The sequence below is a fragment of the Heptranchias perlo genome, chromosome 28 (assembly GCF_035084215.1).
Source record: "Heptranchias perlo isolate sHepPer1 chromosome 28, sHepPer1.hap1, whole genome shotgun sequence".
Taxonomy (NCBI): domain Eukaryota; kingdom Metazoa; phylum Chordata; class Chondrichthyes; order Hexanchiformes; family Hexanchidae; genus Heptranchias; species Heptranchias perlo.
The window spans coordinates 6,754,166-6,773,968 of record NC_090352.1 but is presented as its reverse complement, the minus strand read 5'-3'; the positions used below and the strand labels follow the sequence as shown (position 1 = coordinate 6,773,968).

General features: G+C 45.0%; 1 protein-coding gene across 1 annotated transcript in view; it reads left to right on the top strand.

The window, feature by feature from the left end:
- The window catches only part of LOC137344809 (scavenger receptor cysteine-rich domain-containing group B protein), a 104,148-nt gene extending 91,312 nt beyond the window's left edge, over positions 1–12,836 (top strand). Inside the window, exons 8-12 of the mRNA XM_068007977.1 lie at positions 3,717–3,797; positions 5,396–5,461; positions 6,613–6,924; positions 8,772–8,858; positions 12,502–12,836. Coding sequence (XP_067864078.1) covers positions 3,717–3,797; positions 5,396–5,461; positions 6,613–6,924; positions 8,772–8,858; positions 12,502–12,818 — 863 coding nt within the window. The 3' untranslated portion in view covers positions 12,819–12,836. The remainder of the gene's footprint in view (positions 1–3,716; positions 3,798–5,395; positions 5,462–6,612; positions 6,925–8,771; positions 8,859–12,501) is intronic.
- Positions 12,837–19,803: the final 6,967 nt, after the last annotated feature.

The window sequence follows — 19,803 nt, the reverse complement described above, 5'->3', positions numbered from 1 at the left end:
CAGACTCCGAGTACCCTAGCACTATTCAGTACCAGACTCCGAGTGCCCTAGTACTATTCAGTACCAGACTCCGAGTACCCTCGTACTATTCAGTATCAGACTCCAAGTACTCTAGCACTATTCAGTATCAGACTCCTAGTACACTAGTACTATTCAGTATCAGACTCCGAGTACCCCAGCACTATTCAGTATCAGACTTCGAACGACCTAGTACTATTCAGTGTCAGACTCCGAGTACCCTAGCACTATTCAGTACCAGACTCCGAGTACCCTAGTACTATTCAGTATCAGACTCTGAGTACCCGAGCACTATTCAGTATCAGACTCCGAGTACCCTCGTACTATTCAGTATCAGACTCCGAGTACCCCAGCACTATTCAGTACCAGACTCTGAGTACCCTAGTACTATTCAGTATCAGACTCCGAGTACCCTAGTACTATTCAGTATCAGACTCCGAGTACCCTAGTACTATTCAGTATCAGACTCCGAGTACCCTAGCACTATTCAGTACCAGACTCCGAGTACCCTAGTACTATTCAGTATCAGACTCCGAGTACCCTAGCACTATTCAGTATCAGACTCCGAGTACCCTATTACTATTCAGTATCAGACTCCGAGTACCCTCGTACTATTCAGTATCAGACTCCGAGTACCCTAGCACTATTCAGTACCAGACTCCGAGTACCCTAGTACTATTCAGTACCAGACTCCGAGTACCCTAGTACTATTCAGTACCAGACTCCGAGTACCCTCGTACTATTCAGTATCAGACTCCAAGTACTCTAGCACTATTCAGTATCAGACTCTGAGTACCCTAGCACTATTCAGTATCAGACTCCGAGTACCCTAGCACTATTCAGTATCAGACTTCGAGCGACCTAGTACTATTCAGTATCAGACTCCGAGTACCCGAGCACTATTCAGTATCAGACTCCGAGTACCCTCGTACTATTCAGTATCAGACTCCGAGTACCCTAGTACTATTCAGTACCAGACTCCGAGTACCCTAGTACTATTCAGTATCAGACTCCGAGTACCCTAGTACTATTCAGTATCAGACTCCGAGTACCCTAGTACTATTCAGTATCAGACTCCGAGTACCCTAGCACTATTCAGTACCAGACTCCGAGTACCCTAGTACTATTCAGTACCAGACTCCGAGTACCCTAGTACTATTCAGTACCAGACTCCGAGTACCCTCGTACTATTCAGTATCAGACTCCAAGTACTCTAGCACTATTCAGTATCAGACTCCGAGTACCCGAGCACTATTCAGTATCAGACTCCGAGTACGCTAGTACTATTCAGTATCAGACTCCGAGTAAGCTAGTACTATTCAGTACCAGACTCCGAGTACCCCAGTACTATTCATTATCAGACTCCGAGTACGCTAGTACTATTCAGTATCAGACTCCGAGTAAGCTAGTACTATTCAGTACCAGACTCCGAGTACGCTAGTACTATTCAGTATCAGACTCCTAGTACGCTAGTACTATTCAGTATCAGACTCCGAGTACGCTAGTACTATTCAGTATCAGACTCCGAGTACGCTAGTACTATTCAGTATCAGACTCCGAGTACGCTAGTACTATTCAGTATCAGACTCCGAGTACGCTAGTACTATTCAGTATCAGACTCCGAGTACCCTAGTACTATTCATTATCGGACTCCGAGTACCCTAGTACTATTCAGTATCAGACTCCGAGTACGCTAGTACTATTCAGTATCAGACTAGCACCAATGATATAATAACCATTGAAGCCTATTTATGTTTTGCCAGTGCTGCCACAAACCTCCTCTTGGTATCGGCACCAACCACGAAATCCACTGCACAAAATTGTTCACACCATTGGTGCCAAGAAGTCAAAATTAGGTCCAATATGTTTAAAAACAAAGGGGAATAGGATTAGCAAAATGGCACCAGTCAAAGCAAATTTTAAAAATATAACATGAATCGACAAGGAAATAGTCCCTTCATGGGATCGGTTTCTGTATGTATTTGAATGACACCCAGCTCTACCCTTCCATCACCTCTTTTGACCCCATAACCATCCGTGTGTTGCCAAATTGCCTGTTCAACATTAAGTCATGGATGAGTTACAACTTTCTCCAACCGAACAGTGGGAAGACCAAATTCATCGTTTTAGGCTTCCACTGCTACTGAGTCCATCCCATCTCCAGTCATTCGGTTAGGCTAAACCAGACCATGTGGAACCATGGCACTGTGTTTGACCCACAGCTGAGCTTCAAGCCCCACACCCCATTTATCAAGACTTATTTCCACCTCTGCAGCATTATCTGCCTCTGCCCTACATCAGTCCCTCTACCGCTGAAACTATCAACCATGTTTTTGTCACTCCTAGACTCAACTTCTCCTCCACCCTACCCCCAAAATTCCCACGGGTCCAAACGTAGCCATCGATATCCTGCCCTTCACTAACTCCTGCTCATTCAGCACCCCCTCCTCACTAACCTGAATTGGCTCCCTATCCCCAATGTATTAAATTTAAAATCATCATCCTCGTCTTCCAGTCTCTCCACTGTCTCCCCACACCCTTTCTCTGCAACCTCCTCTAGCCTGTTATCCCCTCCCACACCCTTCGGTCTTTTGACTCTGGCCTTTTGTCCATCAGCCCTACTCTCTAGAACTCGCTTCCTAAACCCCTAAACCTCTCCACTTCTCTCCCGTCCTCTTAAAAAACCTTCTCAAAACCCATCTTTTCACCTAAGCTATTAGTTACCCCCCCTAATCTCTTCCTCCATAGTTCTAAATCTGCTGCTTTATCTTTTTTCCCTTTGCAAAGTGCCCTCGGATGCCTTTTTTACATTAAAGGCTCAATATAAGTGGGTGTCCAAAGGGACTTAGGGGTTCAGGTACATAGATCATTGAAGTGTCATGAACAGGTGCAGAAAATAATCAAGAAGGCTAATGGAATGCTGGCCTTTATATCGAGAGGACTAGAGTACAAGGGGGCAGAAGTTATGCTGCAGCTATACAAAACCCTGGTTAGACCGCACCTGGAGTACTGTGAGCAGTTCTGGGCACCGCACCTTCGGAAGGACGTATTGGCCTTGGAGGGAGTGCAGCGTAGGTTTACTAGAATGATACCCGGACTTCAAGGGTTAAGTTACGAGGAGAGATTATACAAATTGGGGTTGTATTCTCTAGAGTTTAGAAGGTTAAGGGGTGATCTGATCGAAGTTTATAAGATATTAAGGGGAACGGATAGGGTGGATAGAGAGAAACTATTTCCACTGGTTGGGGATTCTAGGGGTAGGGGGCACAGTCTAAAAATTAGAGCCAGACCTTTCAGGAATGAGATTAGAAAACAATACTACACACAAAGGGTGGTAGAAGTTTGGAACTCTCTTCTGCAAATGGCAATTGATGCTAGCTCAATTGCTAAATTTAAATGTGAGATCGATAGCTTTTTGGCAACCAAAGGTATTAAGGGAGATGGGCCAAAGGCAGGTATATGGAGTTAGATCACAGATCAGCCATGATCTTATCAAATGGCGGAGCAGGCACGAGGGGCTGAATGGCCTACTCCTGTTCCTATGTTCCTATAAATGCATGTTGCTACTGTAATTCTGAGCAGTTAGACTGTACACTGCTGTCAAGTATCAAGTCCGAAGATATTGTAGCACAGCTCTCGTTGTTGTCATGCTAAGCAATTCACACATTATATAAGTTTTCTTCTTTACCTTCTTCAAGATTCCTGGACTCCCACGGCAGCTCCAGATGTTACATCCACTGGATCTCCTGCAGAACGCACTGGCGCAGAGTCAACTCCAGGTACCGTTCACAGTAAGATGTAAACTTACCCAGAGGAGATACTGAATTCCAATTGAAAACAATGGAAATGTCTGCAACAGGCAGGTGATGGTCTCCACCAGTTTACCACCCAAGAGGTGAAGGTGACAAATCACCCCCATCGTCTGTACGTGTCAGAAGGCCTGTTTTGAGGACTGTTTTGGAATACTCTGCCTGACAGCGTGGTGGAAGCAGATTCAATAATAACTTTCAAAAGGCAATTGGATAAATAACTGAAGGGGAAACATTTGCAGGGCTATGGGGAAAGGGCAGGGGAATGGGATTAATTGGATAGCTCTTTCAAAGAGCCAGCGCGGGCACAATGGGCCGAATGGCCTCCTTCTGTGCTGTATCATTCTATGATTCTATGATTTTGAATGGTCGGCTGTTTTAGTGAGGTGTTATTCTTTTTTGAAGCTGTTGGTCAGTTTTTAAGGTTGGCATATGTGGAGCAGAATTTGCAAGTATGTTGCCATGCTTCCGCGATGGAGGCACTGAGCTAGGTTTGATTTCCGGTCTGGGAGCCGAGCTAGCTAATCACAGCTGGTGCGATAGCAGGGGCCCAACTATAGACCTCATTACTTCTCGGCTAGGGCGGGGGGAGCAAAAATCAGAGCAGATTCCTGCGCCTGATCACAATGCAGTGACCCCAGCTGGGAAGTGCGAGCTTGTGGATGTCGTAAGTGAACAGGGCTGGGGTCATGAGGCCTCCATGATAGAACAGAGTGCTGACACTCAGGGGATAATTTTAACTCTCCAGGATGGGTGGTGGAGGGCAGGGGGGGGTTTAAAAATAAAACACATTGGAAACCTGAGCCAAACCCACCTCCGGTTTTAATGGCGGTGGGTTAGGGGGCAGGTGACTAACCTGCTCTCCAGAGCCAGGTCCGCCCTTAAAATATTTTAATGAGGCTGCTTGCCTCAAATTTTGCTTCTGTTTCACATTTAACTCCTGGGGGCCTGGTTTTCTGGGCCTCGGTAAACACGGCAGCTGAAGGGAGGTGAGAACAGCCGGATGGAACAGGTAAGTGCCTTTTCAGCACTGCTCGTGGGCCAAGAGGAGCAGGAGTGCTTCCCCCCGACCCCCCCAAGCTAACCTGTAAACCACCCCGCGACCCGACCCCCTCGATCGTCCGAAACCCCCCCCCCCCACCACCAATGTCCAACTCACCTCCATCCGCTCCCCAGCTGTGGCCTGGTGCCTCAGGACTAGCTGCCCGACAGTCAGCGAGCCTCTCAATCTGGCTGGCCGCAGCTAGGAAACCGATTTTAAACATTTATATCAGGTCCTGCTGTTAAATTCGGCAGGACCTCCGGGGAAACCCGTATTTCCAGGTTTCCCAGCCGCTAAACCTCACCCCTCGCTCCCTCCCCGCCTTCCTGTAAATATCGAGGCCTGAGTGTCCAGAGTCACACTAGAAGATTGACCACCCGGTCAAGGTACAGAATGGGCAGTCAGTGCCTGTGGATCTGTACTCCAGCAAGAGTCAGAGGGGAAAAGAGGACTTTTCTTTAAAGTACGTTGTTAGCCCAGGAAATTATTTCAAGGAGCACAATTAACAATTGCTCTTTATATTTAGATACAGATGTTACAGAACAAGTGTCCGAACCGATTACAACCATAAAACTTACAACTCTCCAAACCGGTAAGGTTAATGATTTTTCAATCAATTAGGATTTAGAATTGTTTTTAAATCAGCCACTGAAAGGATGAAATCATAAGTTAAATCATTATTGTGAGCATACAAGAATGTATGAAACCAGTAAAAGGCCATCCATCCATTCTTCTTCAGACCTTTTACAATCTATCCTACCATGGACTCTGCTCCACCCAATCCATATTCTGAGAGAAAGCTAAGCATTAATATTTCCTAATCCCAGAAGGTAATCAAGCAAAGCTCTGGGCTATCCATCCATTCTCAACATCTTCACCATTGGACCCAGGCCTGCTGCCCCCATCCATGCCAGGTTCCTTCGAGAGAAGACAGGATGATTTAGGCTACGACTAATGGTCAATTACGCTATTTAGTTGATTGGTCAGGATTTGCTCTTGTGTAATAAGAGAAACATTCTGAGGCCTGTTTCCAGGCCCAGACTCAGCGAGCACCCAGACAGAGAGGCCCAGTGCCATCCCGAAGTTGGGCCTCGAGCCTCATCTGCATCATTGGGGTGAGCCACCAGCACCTGACGCCCCTCCACAAGCAGCTCGCCCCACAAGAAAAGTGAATTTCGGGCCGCCGGCAGCAGCCCCCGGGTAAGTTCCGGGAGGGGCGCTGGATCGGGCAACGAGGGGGCCGATTGCCAGGACTGTGGAGTCGGGGGAGCACTCCTACTCCTCCTGGCTCCGTAAAAAAGGTGTTTTTTAAAAAAAATGTAAATACTTCCTTTTGGTTGGTGGCCACGGGGGGGCTGCTGAAGAATCCTGAGCGGGAAATAATTTCGCAAGGGGTCCTTCAGCAGGCCTTAGGCCTCTCATTAACATATTTAAAGGTACTAATGCCCAAAGAATTGTCCATGCGAACTTAGCAGTGGGACCAACGCCTGCACCTAATCTGCCCCACTGCTAAATTAGGTATGCTCAGTGCCCAAAAACGAGCGGAACACATACCAATTTCTACCCCCTGATGATTTAAGGGTACATGTGAATATGAGTTGACATTGGGAGTCTCTCACCGTCTCCTGGTTAGAAGTGCAGTCACGTAAGATTGCAACCATCTACTGTTTGAGCAATTTAAAAGCAGCACGTGCAAAATTAGTTAAGACTGAAAGTGTGATAATCATATCAATATTTCTCCAGTCAGATCCATCCGTCTGGTGAATGGTAACAGCAGCTGTCAAGGCAGAGTGGAGATTTTTTACGGTAATAATTGGGGAACCGTGTGCGATGACGAGTGGAATATTAAAAATGTGGCGGTGGTTTGCAGGCAGTTGGGATGCGGTGGCGCCATCACTGCTACCGGGCTGAGCTACTTTGGATATGGCAACGGCCCAATATTATTGGACAATGTGAATTGCGAAGGTACAGAGTCCTCCCTGTCAGACTGTTTTAACCTCGGATGGGGAAAACACAACTGTGGACACCATGAGGATGCAGGCGCTATTTGTATAGGTAAGGCCGACAACGTCAGCAACTTAAATTTACACAGAAAGAAAGAACTGACATTTATATCGTGTTTCTCATATCCTCGGGACATCCCAAAGTGCTTCACGACCAATGAATTACTTTTGAAGTGTTGTTACTGTTGTTATATAGGCAAACACGGGAGCCAATTTGTGCATGGGAAGATCCCACCAACAGCTATGAGATGAATGATGAGATAATCTGTTTTTGGCAGTGTGGGTCAAGGGACGAATGTTGGCCAGGAGAAGTCCTTGGTTCCATGGGATCGTATGCATCCACCTGAGAGGGTAGACGAGGCCTTGGTTTAATGTCTCATCCAAAAGATGGCATCTCTGACAGTGCAGCACGCCCTCAGTATGGCACTGAAGTATCAAACGAGATTATGTGTTCAAGTCTCTGGAGTGGGGGCTTGAACCCACAATTTTCTGGCTCAGAGATGAGAGTGCTGCAACTGAGCCAAAATAACACTGTACCTTTAATGTAGAAAACACCCAATGCATTTTACAGATGGTGATTGGGAATGAAAGCTGAACAAGGAAGAGATATATTAGGAAATGAGACAGGAAGCTTGGCTGACAAGATTTTTAAAGCTGGAAAGAGAGGTGGAGAGGCAAAGAGGTGTAAGGAGTGAGTTCCAGAGAGCAGGACTGATGTGACTGAAGACTCTACCACCAATGATGGGGTGAAGAGGAGAGATGAATGGAAGGCTGGAATCAGAGGAGCAGAGCATTCAGGATGGGTAATAGGGCTGGAGGAGCTCACAGAGATAGAGAAGGGCAAGGCTGTGGAGAGATTTAAAGACCAGGATTAGGAATTATAGACACCTGTGACAAAGAACAGAATTACTTTGTAAATACCATACCACGTTGGAGCTAGAGAGATTTAACTTTTAAAAATGATTTTTACCAACATCATCCCATATGAATTTCCTCAGTTATTACATTAATTTCAGGAGGCCCTGGCTTGCATATTTATGATGTGGAGATGCCGGTGATGGACTGGGGTGGACATTTAGGTCACTGATCATAGTTCATTTTGACGTGGGTTCCTACCAATCACAGTGGCGAATAGCACAGGTCAGCCACACCAGTGCAGAAACCAAGGGGCAGATTTTAGTCTGGAATTAGGCTGGCTCCCCACAATAACTCCAGCATATGAGAGAGGAAAATTGGTTGGGGAGCCAATCCACTGGCTCACCATCAGCCACCATCACTCTGGGATTTCCCATTAGATGTCGCAGTGGGTAATCAATATGCCTGCCCAAACTCTGCACATAGTTTTCACTTCCCATAAGTGATGCTCCTACTTCCTGTCACACTTCAGCTGTCACACTTTGTTGATTGGCTCAGAGTGAAACAGCACCAAATCAGAATTGAGAAGGTGGGAATTGTACAGGTCAAAAGTGAAGGAAGTAGCTGAAAAAATTAGTATTCCTGACCATACAATAGGCATTACACGGCATTACAACCCATTAATATAAAACAGCAAATCCTTGACTCGCCATGAGCAATGCCACGGGAGATCTGCCAGTGTGCTGTAAGTAAACACAACAACAAGGGAACTGAGATAAAACCATGTACATCGTAGCACTATTAGATCAATTGAATGGAAATGATATTGAATTTTATTTGACTTTATTTTAAAGGCTAGCATGCGCTGTGTATATTCTGTTGCCCCAGGTCTTCCTCTTAAAAAGCACTTTGAAAGCCCAAGGATTTGGACCTATTTCAATATTCTCGATGAATAAACAAATCCGTGTAAACTGGGAATTAAGATAGTCAAAATTACCAGACAGTTCACATGTTACTAACAGAGGCCTCTCACTGTTGTTTTAGAGTATAAAGCTCCTGAGGCAACGGGCTCTGGTAAACAAGCACCAGTAATAACCACTACAAGAACATCACAAGTGGTAAGTGCACAAGGTAAGTGCTCTGTGACTGCAATGAACAAATATTCAGTAATCATTAAACTATTTCAGAAGTGTTTGCAGTGTGCAATGGGCTATGGTAACCATGGGAACGTGGTCTGATCGCTTTATTTGGCCAATGTTCTTGAATTAAGTGATGAATACATCAGCACTGAGTCGACTTTCACTGCTAAACTGCTTACCCTTGCTCCACTATTGCTATCATATTTCAACCTCAGCCTCCACCTCATCCTTCAGCTGTGTGCTTCTAGCTTTGACTCTGCCTCCAGCATCAAACTGGGAATCTCTTGACTTGATCATGTGCGTGTGTATGTGTCTGTGCACATGTGGTGTGCGCGGTGTGTGGTGTTTGTGTTGGATTGGATGCACAGTTACCAGAAAATCCACATCATAAATTAAACAACCTCATTTGGACAGTTGCCATTTTATATATACATACATACATCCATATATAGATATAGATATATATATATATATATATATATAGATGTGTTTGTATATATATATATACATATGTATAAATATAGATAGATATATATATACACACATGTACATATTTAACAAAATAAATTTGCCTTAGTATTAAACCCGCTGCCTTTTATTCATGAGCCATAAAAGCAATTGTGAAGGTACAATTTATGCACCAGACTTAATGGAAAGCATATGTATTCTCCCCGGAGTCTATTTTGGTCCATTTTTTGATCATTTACTATTTTGCTTGGCAATTTGCTAGTGTACCTGAATTCCTGGTAGTATACCAGTCAAATGCCTCCGCAGATTTGCAGGGTATGATTCTGAGTCCCTTGCGGTCTGCTGAGGAAGTTCTTGTACATTTTATTTGGCAGATTTTTGATTGTCAAGTTCCAGCGTGTATCCAAATGCCTCATTCGCCCTCACAACGCTTTTGTTAAGCATACATTTTGGGTTTGGACTGGACTTTCTTAAATCTGAATTTACCCAGTCCCACTCATTGAAAGCGAGTCAATTCATTCCAGTCCATGAATGGAATACTTCATACTGTGTAGCAAGTTGCATTTTCAGAGTACTTTGATTAAAGACATTTCTGTGATTCTATTCATTTCTGGTTCTGATTACAAATCTATAAAAGTTAATTTTCTTCAATTGACCGTTAAACATATGGGGGTTGATTTTCATCTGCTTTCCGCCCTGTCATGATCAAAAATGGAGTGACCGGCAGACTAAAATTTACAACAACAACATACATTTATATACTGCTTTTAACATAAAGTAAAATGTCCCAAGGCGCTTCACAAGGAGTATTATCAAACCAAACTGGATACCAAGCCACATAAAGAGATATTAGGACAGGTGACTAAAAGTTTGGTCAAAGAGGTAGGTTTTAAGAAGCGTCTTAATGGAGGAGAGAGTGAGGTAAAGAGGCACAGAGGTTTAGGGTGGTAATTTCAGAGCTTAGGGTCTAGTCTGCTGAAGGCACGGCGGCCAATGGTGGGACGATGAAAATCGGGGATGCGCAAGAGGCCACAATTGGAGGAGTGCAGTGATCCCGGAGGGTTGTAGAGCTGGAGGAGGTTACAGAGATAGGGAGGAGTGAGGCCATGAAGGGATTTGAAAACAAGGATGAGAATTTTAAAATAGAGGCGTTCCCGGACCGGGATCCAATGTAGGTCAGCGAGCAGAGGTGAACGGGACTTGGTGTGAGTTAGGATACGGGCAGCAGAGTTTTGGATGAGCTCAAGTTTACGGAGGATGCAAGGTAGGAGGCCAGCCGGGAGAGCATTGGAATAGTGGAGCCTAGACGTAACAAAGGATCGGATGAGGGTTTCAGCAGCAGATGAGCTGAGGCGGGGCAGAGACGGGCGATGTTACGGAGGTGGAAGTAGGCGGTCTTGGTGATGGAGCGGATATGTGGTCGGAAGTTCATACCACGGTCGAACAGGACGGCAAGGATGCGAATGGTCTGGTTCAGCTTCAGACAGTGGCCAGGGAGAGGGATGCAGTCGGTGGCTAGGGAACGGAGTTTGTGGCTGGGCCCGAAGACGATGGCTTCGGTCTTCCCAATAGTCCCGAAATTTAGCAGAAAAAACCTACCAGATCCTCTTGACTCCACTAATGCCTTGATTTTAAAATTCTCATCCTCATTTTCGAATCCCTCAATGGCCTTGCTCCTATCTCTGTAACCACCTTCAGCTCTACAACCCTCCGAGAACTCGGAGTCTTCCTTCAACTCTGACCTCTTGTTCATCCCCCACTTCCTTCGCCCCACCATTGGCGGCCGTGCCTTCAGCCACCTAGGCCCTAAGCTTTGGAATTCCCTCTTTGCCTCTCCACCTCTCTCTCTCCTCCTTAAAACCTACCTCTTTGACCAAGCTTTGATCACCTGTCCTAATCTCTCCTTCTCGGTATTATTTTTTTGTCTGATTATGCTCCCTTGAAGCGCCTTGGGTCATTTTACTATGTTAAAGGCACCATATAAATGCAAGTTGTTGTTGTGGTTCTGGTGGAACACTATCCCTGCAGAAGCCTTTAGGGGAGGAGGGGAGAAAATTAAAAACAATAAATAATTGTGTGGTTATTTCCTGGTGCTAACCCACATCAGAGTTATTGAGATCAGTTTCACACCATACCATGGTGGGATTGTGAACTCATGACTGCTGGATTACTAGTCCAGTCTATAACCACTAGACTACTGTAGGTGTACTATGACTGGATCTACTGTCTTTGGTGAAATAGCTTTTCTAAGCGGGCAACCCAAACCAGAAGAAGCCCCATTAGATTACTCTAATATGTGTGAAATACTACTTTAATCGAAACTGTTAACCTGCTCTCGTAATACTGCAGTGTTTGACCTGTGATGCTGTTATCCTTCAGCCCATTATAAACTTGCTTGTATTTCCTGCTGTCCCTTTCTTTGTCCCCCGCATTCTGCTCTGCCTATGTTACGTCTTCCAAAGCAGTGGTTAATATTTCAGAGCTCCAGTATGTATAGGGCAGGAAATTGCCTGTACACAGCCAGAGGAAGGAGAATAAGGAAAGCTGGTCATGTACAAGGGAGCAGAAAGTTACAGGGAAACTATCATGGAAAAAAAAATCATCATGTACAGAAAAAGTTTACCAGAGATCTGGGAATACTGAAGATATAAATATTATAATGTTGGGCCTGTCTGTACATTAGGGAGACCAAACTGTAATAAGTGTCAACATTATTAAATGTCTTTTTTCTGGATGTGTCCATGCTTGCCTGTATTCAGGAAGAGCCAGTCAGAAGTATTAAGTGCTGATGATTTTTAAAGTGGCCCAGAATTTGCTGGAACGAGGCACCTGGGAGGGTGCCCCGTTTGTTAGATTTTTTTTCCTCACCCTTCAGCTCGAAAATGTTTAATTCGTATTTACTGCGCAAATGCAGCAATTTCTGGGCTCTCAAAGGGAAGGTTGACGGCCAGCTCAAGTTTCCGTGAGGCTAGCTGGGGAGCAATTCGCAACTCGTGGCATATCTCTTCCTCGCCGCAAATCGCCGGGTTTTTTTTACACACTAGTAACGACGTGCGCATTTAACTCGCCGTTATTTCCCCAGCAAATTTTGGGCCAATGTCTCCAGTAAATGGCAAAGTGTTAAGTCGTGCCTTCATTCGGTTTGATGTTTTATTCCCCCCCTTTAGAATCGCAAATGCGACTGGTGAACGGACGGCACCGATGCGAAGGCCGGGTGGAGATCTACCTGATGGCGCAGTGGGGGACGGTATGCGATGACGCCTGGGATCTGAGGGCCGCTAAGGTGGTCTGCAGGCAGCTGGGCTGTGGCAACGCCCTGGCCGCCAAGGTGGAGGCGTTTTTCGGGCAGGGCGTGGGCGTCATCCACCTCGACAACTTAAAGTGCCAAGGGAACGAGAGCCTGCTCATCCAGTGCTCACACATCGGCTGGGACGTCCACAACTGCGACCACAGGGAAGACGCAAGTGTGATGTGTACACTATGAACAATTCCAATATAACCGCCCACCTTTGGCTTTTGGGAGGGTGGGGTGCGGGGGGGAGGGGGGGGCACATTGAATATATGTAAATCTATAAATGTGTAAATAGCTCAAAACTACCAAACCGAAATTCCCGTATAATGTGCACTTTATATATTTTAAATATTATCTCCTGTTACAGGCATAATTCTTATGAAACGTCATTATATTCTCTCCTAGCAAGGTGTGCTAATGGGGCGAATTGGACATCTTGTATCTGAGGGATGCCCATTGTGTTTCAGGGCAGTGGATTTCTTCTCCGAAGGGGGTGGGTAAAAGGTATCACCAGGTGGACTTGGCACATTCGTTTCCCTTCTGTCTGAATAAAGTTTGCTGTAAATATCTAACTTTAAGAGGAAAGATAAGTAGAGTGATGGTAGAAATCTGGAACTCTCTCCCCCAAAAAGCAGTTGAGGCTGGGGGCCAGTTGAAAACTTCAAAACTGCGATTGATAGGCTTTTGTTAGGTAAGGGTATTAAGGGTAACGGAACCATGGCAGATAAATGGAGTTAAGATACAGATCGGCCATGATCTAATTGAATGGCGGAACAGGCTCGAGGGGCTGAATGGCCTACTCCTGTTCCTAAGTTACCAAGCAGATCATGTCGAAACAAACTTCCACTGACTGTTGGCGTTGCTAACCCTTCACCACCAATGCCATATCTTGAACCAACAGCATGGAGTGTATGCACCATCGGTGACCATCGTGACAGCTATGGCTGGGGCAAGAAGGGACCCAAAACTTTACAGGACCACCAAAGTACACGTTAGGAGAATTAATAATATGGCAGGAGGAAGTGTTAGTTAGAAATTGCTCTCGCTTTGCTAATGCAATTTGTCATTGGAACTCCAGTATGAGAGTTAACCATTGCTCTCTGTTTAACTATTCGTCAGAAAGCTCCATCAATGGTTTAGTTATCAAATGCAGAGTAGAGCTTAGCCTTACAGAGGAAGATCCAAGGTTTGATCCCCAATCTGTGATGAGTTAGCTGACCTCAGCCAGTAGGGACACTTCAATAGCTAATGAAGGGAAAAATCAGAAAGGGTTCGCATTCCTGATTACTATTCTGCTGAAGTGTGTGCATGCATGGGGGCCAGAGGCAATAAGTGTTTGGCTTGGGTACCTGATGATACTCACTGCCCAGGTACACACACAGAGAATAACTCAGTTGAGTGAAGTACTCCAGCATCAGTCATGGTCTGTGGATCCGTACCCCAGAGTCAGTCATTGTCTGTGGATCCGTACCCCAGAGTCAGTCATTGTCTGTGGATCCGTACCCCAGAGTCAGTCATTGTCTGTGGATCCGTACCCCAGAGTCAGTCATTGTCTGTGGATCTGTACCCCAGAGTCAGTCATTGTCTGTGGATCTGTACCCCAGAGTCAGTCATTGTCTGTGGATCTGTACCCCAGCATCAGTCATTGTCTGTGGATCCGTACCCCAGAGTCAGTCATTGTCTGTGGATCTGTACCCCAGAGTCAGTCATTGTCTGTGGATCCATACCCCAGAGTCAGTCATTGTCTGTGGATCTGTACCCCAGCATCGGTCATTGTCTGTGGATCTGTACCCCAGAGTCAGTCATTGTCTGTGGATCCGTACCCCAGAGTCAGTCATTGTCTGTGGACCTGTACCCCAGAGTCAGTCATTGTCTGTGGATCTGTACCCCAGAGTCAGTCATTGTCTGTGGATCCGTACCCCAGAGTCAGTCATTGTCTGTGGATCTGTACCCCAGAGTCAGTCATTGTCTGTGGATCTGTACCCCAGAGTCAGTCATTGTCTGTGGATCTGTACCCCAGAGTCAGTCATTGTCTGTGGATCTGTACCCCAGAGTCAGTCATTGTCTGTGGATCTGTACCCCAGCATCAGTCATTGTCTGTGGATCTGTACCCCAGAGTCAGTCATTGTCTGTGGATCTGTACCCCAGAGTCAGTCATTGTCTGTGGATCCGTACCCCAGAGTCAGTCATTGTCTGTGGATCCGTACCCCAGAGTCAGTCATTGTCTGTGGATCCGTACCCCAGAGTCAGTCATTGTCTGTGGATCCGTACCCCAGCATCGGTCATTGTCTGTGGATCTGTACCCCAGCATCGGTCATGGTCTGTGGATCCGTACCCCAGAGGAGATCTATTGCCCTAGAAGGAGTCAGCATCTTGGTGTGGGGAGAGAGAAGAAAAAATCATATAAGAATAACTACGGCAACAATCAAACTGCAAGTAGCTTTTGATTGGGCAAATGTTTCTAAATAACAGGTCATTCTTCAATGGGAGAATGGCTGCGGTTACTATGGAGATGGCGGAATTAGCGGTTAGCTACCAACTTACTTTAGAGGAGTTTGGAAAGACAATCAGTCTGACGTGTACGACTGGCAATTCAACAGAGGGGGGGTAATTACTCCCTCTGCCTCTACTCTGCCCCCACTGCAACATCCCTCGAACACTCCAAGATGAATGGTGAACAATATCAGAGACAGCAGGGAAATGAATCCCAAACAAGGCAAGGCAATTAACAAGCCATGGGATATTCTGTGGAAGAGCTCCAGCCAAATGCAGCCTCGGTGTTGTGTCACATGACCAAGCAATGCCCCGGGTACGTCCATTAAATTGAATGTAGCTACTACCGTTTTTCAACAGGAATAAGCAATGCTTCAGTAAATAGTTGCTTAGTTTGGACTAATTATTTGAATTGCTTGTGGGTATTGAAATTGTTGCTATTGCTTGCAACAACTCCAGGGCCATTACCCACATCTTGTGGTTTGGTGCCTGCCACCTGCTGTATATAATGGATGTGTTGGGATTAACGGGTGTTGCATTTCTCTACCCTGTTGGGGGGGTGGGGGCGCGGGGAAGGGAGAGGAATGCCTACGTTGTGCAGGGGTATGACAAAGGTGTTGATACCGAGGACAAGTCCAGGAAGTTTTTAGAACCTGTGATGTTTCAGGGCTTCAGTTTGATCTGACTGATTGGGCACTCACACAGACTATACTACATCCATGCAAAACAATTGACTGGGCACTGTATGTAAATGAGTGGGTTCAATATCCCCCTTGGTGCAACAACCATAATGCTTTTGTGCCAGTGTTAAAGGTGTTTTTTCATAGCAGGTGCCAATTGAATGTTAGTGGCAGAGATGGTTGCTGATCAATTTTTATGTCCCAGGGACAGGAAAATGGTACTATTGCTATGGAAAGAAGTGGGATAATATACAATGGAGCAGAGTGACAACTCTTGTCATCCTGTCATTCCATTTCTCTTGATTTTCCAGACAAATGATAAAACAAGTGCCATGCGTATAAAATCAAGAAAACACAATTATAAACTGAGACTCAGCCTGCAGGCAATCTAACTGTCTGCGGATGTGACAAAATAATGTCAGCAAAGCTCCGATTCTGTGCTATTCTATACTGGCAATTGGGCGAAAGATGATTTTGTTATCGGATAGTGTATATGAGACAGAGTTTGTGTTGCATTGTTTGTCACAAATGCCATTTACCACAGAATGTAGAAATAAGGCCTTACTTGTGTACTGCACAAGAAAAGTAGCGAGATTTTTTTAAAAATGGATTTAGTTAGTGGTTCTAGTTAGTGGGTTTTGTTAGTGGTTATAGTTGGTGGGTCTAGTTAGTGATTGTAGTTAGTGGGTTTAGTTAATGGCTTTGGCTGGTGTATAGTGAGCTTGATTCTTTGAAGACTATTTGAGTTGCTGAATTTTGGGATGCATCGCGTCCCCACTGCACAATAAAGAAGTTACATTTTATCGCACCTTATCATGGCCTCAGAATGTCTCAAAGTGCTAACAACCAATGGATTGTGTTCTAAGTGCGGTAGCTGTTGTTATATGTAGGCAAATGCAGCAGCTAATTTGCACACAGCAAGGGCCCACAAATAGTAAATGAATGGACCTACTTCTGGTGGTGTTGGTTGAGGGAGGAATGTTGGCCTGGACATCTGGAGAACCCTGTGATTTGGCCAATGGTTTACCATCAGTTTGGTTAGCAGTGAATTCGGCGCTGCCCAAAATTTGATCTTTATCAAACTAAAATCTATTTCCTTTGAGTAGGTTGTTGTCCGTTGTGCAATTGTTGGTGGAAGAAAATGAGAGAATATCTGGGAATTCCCTTGGAACAGTGAGAATTAAACCTTAAAAAAATTTAAATGGAAACATCTGTATGACTGAGTTCAGTCCTGCTGAGGACAAGCCAGGACTTTGGGTCTAAACTATGGCCGTCACCTCCAGTTTCTATCTGGCCTTATCTCTGCCAGTGTTAGTGCCTAACATGGGGGGAGGTGTTGGGGTTGGCATTGGCAAATATGGACTGCTGCCAGGTTGAAAAACTTCATCGCTCCCTTTTGACATTGCATGTGGAATTCTCTGCCACCAACCGTTGTTGAAACTGTGTTCATAAATTCTTTTGAATTGGAATCAACAACTTTATTTATACAGCACCTTTAATGTAGTAAAACATCCCAAGGTGCTTCACAAGAACGTTACCAGACAAAATTTGACACCGAGCCACATAAGGAAATATTAGGACAGGTGACCAAAATCTTTTTAAGGAGTGTCTTAAAGGACGAGAGGGAGAGGTGGAGAGGTTTAGGGAGGGAATTCCAGTGCTTAAGGCCTAGACAGCTGAAGGCATGCCAATGATGGGGCGAAGGAAATCAGGGATGCGCAAGAGGCCAGAATCATAGTTGCTTGAAAAAGATGAATATTTTTGAGTAACAGGAGGGGCAAGGAGAGTGGGATTAGAGCAGGAGGCGTTGCTTCAAAAATAGAATAGGTTCGACTTCTGGTTTAAGGTTGGGTGTCTGATGTCAGATAGAGGAGTCGTAGTGCATTGAAAACAAGCTCAGTGTGCCTGAGTTAGGGAAAATACAATTGATCAGAATATCTGCTCCTTATTGCTAACTGCTGTAAAGCATATAGCTGGATTTAGCTGCGATGGCGTTTACATTTGAATAACCTTCCAACATTCACTGTCTATGTTCATACATTGGGAATGGAAAGTTGAGTGAAGGTATGGAGGCTTACTGGTATCCATTGAATAGGTGTCAGAGAGTCTTCAAGGAAGGAGGAGAAGTGGCAGGAAAGAGGGGAAAATTAATGAAAAAAATAGTTGCATTTAAAGTCGTCAAACCAAATGAACAGTGGAACCGTAAGTTGATGTCCTGATGACAGAATCTCCTTTGATTTCAAGTTTCATACGAATGCTTCTTGCTGAACATGCAGTGCATGAATGACTGCAATAAAGAGCCCCTGCCCCATGGTTTTCAATCTTGATGCTTCATAATTGGTGCAGAGCTGGGGATTTTTTTTTAGTTACTGTTCGTGTGCATGCTCCTTCCTAGGAAAGTTTGCCAGCTTCTTCAGACTCAGTGCTATGGGCAACTCAGCAGGGGCTGTCAGCCTCCCAAAGCGCAGTGTGTAATCTGATTCCAGAAACAAAATGGTCGGCTTATATTGACGAGGCAGTAACTCTTACTGTGCGATTATGTATTTTGTGTGCCGCATCCTTTTGTTGTTTATTATATTTTAAAGTTACACCGAATAAAAAAAAAGGCAAAAGTTCTGGACTGTTTTGACTGGAAAATTTACTTTATTTGTATTGATTGATGTTTCTACTTATTTAGATCATGGGAATTCCCAGTAACTTTTCCCTCTAACCGTCCTTCCCTTCATCGAAGAAGATGACTCATCATCAGTAATTCGTTAAAAAAAAATGTTGCATTTTAAGCTCATTAAGGTGAGGGATGCCTTTGCTGAAGAAATCAAAAAGGCTTCCAGTTTTTTGTGCCCAGTATCAGCATCAAGTGGTTTTAGGTCTGTCAGCATGGGTTGTGACAAGGTAAAATTAGTCCCCAGCCTCAAAGGAGTTCCCCATACTACAACAGGGTGACATTTTCACGTCCTTGCGGCCTCCCTGTGAAATTGCTGCCAGTTTAGTGCCAAATTATGCCAGTTTTGTGCCACCCACTGATACCCACCATGAAAGGGGTTAAGACTGCTCAAATGTATTTGATACAGGACTTCCACAACCGGCAGAGAGAACGATTTTCATCCTATTAGTCAGGATAGTGTTTCAACCCACTGAGCTACGCAGTCTCCTGAGGGCAACTGTGTAAATTCAGGGCACCTGGTGAGGAAAGTAAAGCTTGGAGCACTGCTGCGGTGGGGCTGGTGTAGTGATGGGGGTGAACGTCCATGGCGGGTTCTCCCGCTTTCCCAGGAGAGCTATTATTCCGGGGTTGTTGGCAGCCTTTCTGCAGAAGTTACAGTGGACAAGCGGGAGATTCCCTGCAGAACTTACCCCACAGTGTGTTCAAAATGATTGCAAAATGAGCCATTTGGATCAGCTAGGCCACAGGTTTGATCCCTGCATTGCTCTAACTTTAGCTGGGAGTACAGTAGGAGCAGTGTGATTGGCATCGGCATGCTTGGACTAGAGAGGGGAAACAACCAGCCAAAGCTCCCACTCTGATCACTATTCAGTGACCCCCCCCCCCCCTGCTGTGTGTGAGTGTTGCAGGAGGACATGGTTATAAGGGTTGGCTGTGAAATCCCACAGAGGAGAATTGCCCCTGTCTAGGGATGTACTTAGAGCATGTCACTGGGTGAGGAGCTGAATGTTGATAGTGTCTGTGGAAATATAAATTGGCATGAGTCAGCTTTTGGGGGTGAGGAGGAGAGAAAGATTTGGAAATAAGTCCAGCTTTAAAAAAATAATTGCCATAACACAGCTAGTATAATACTAGAGTATAACATCGCTAGTATAATACTGTGTGGTACAATAGTGCATAGTATAACAGTGTATAGTATGATACTACATAGTATAATATCACTAGTGTAATACTATGTAATATAATAGTGTGTAGTATAATACTACAAAGTATATAACTGCATAGTATAATAATGTATAGTACAATAGTGTATAGCACGTTAGTGTGCAGTAAAATAGTG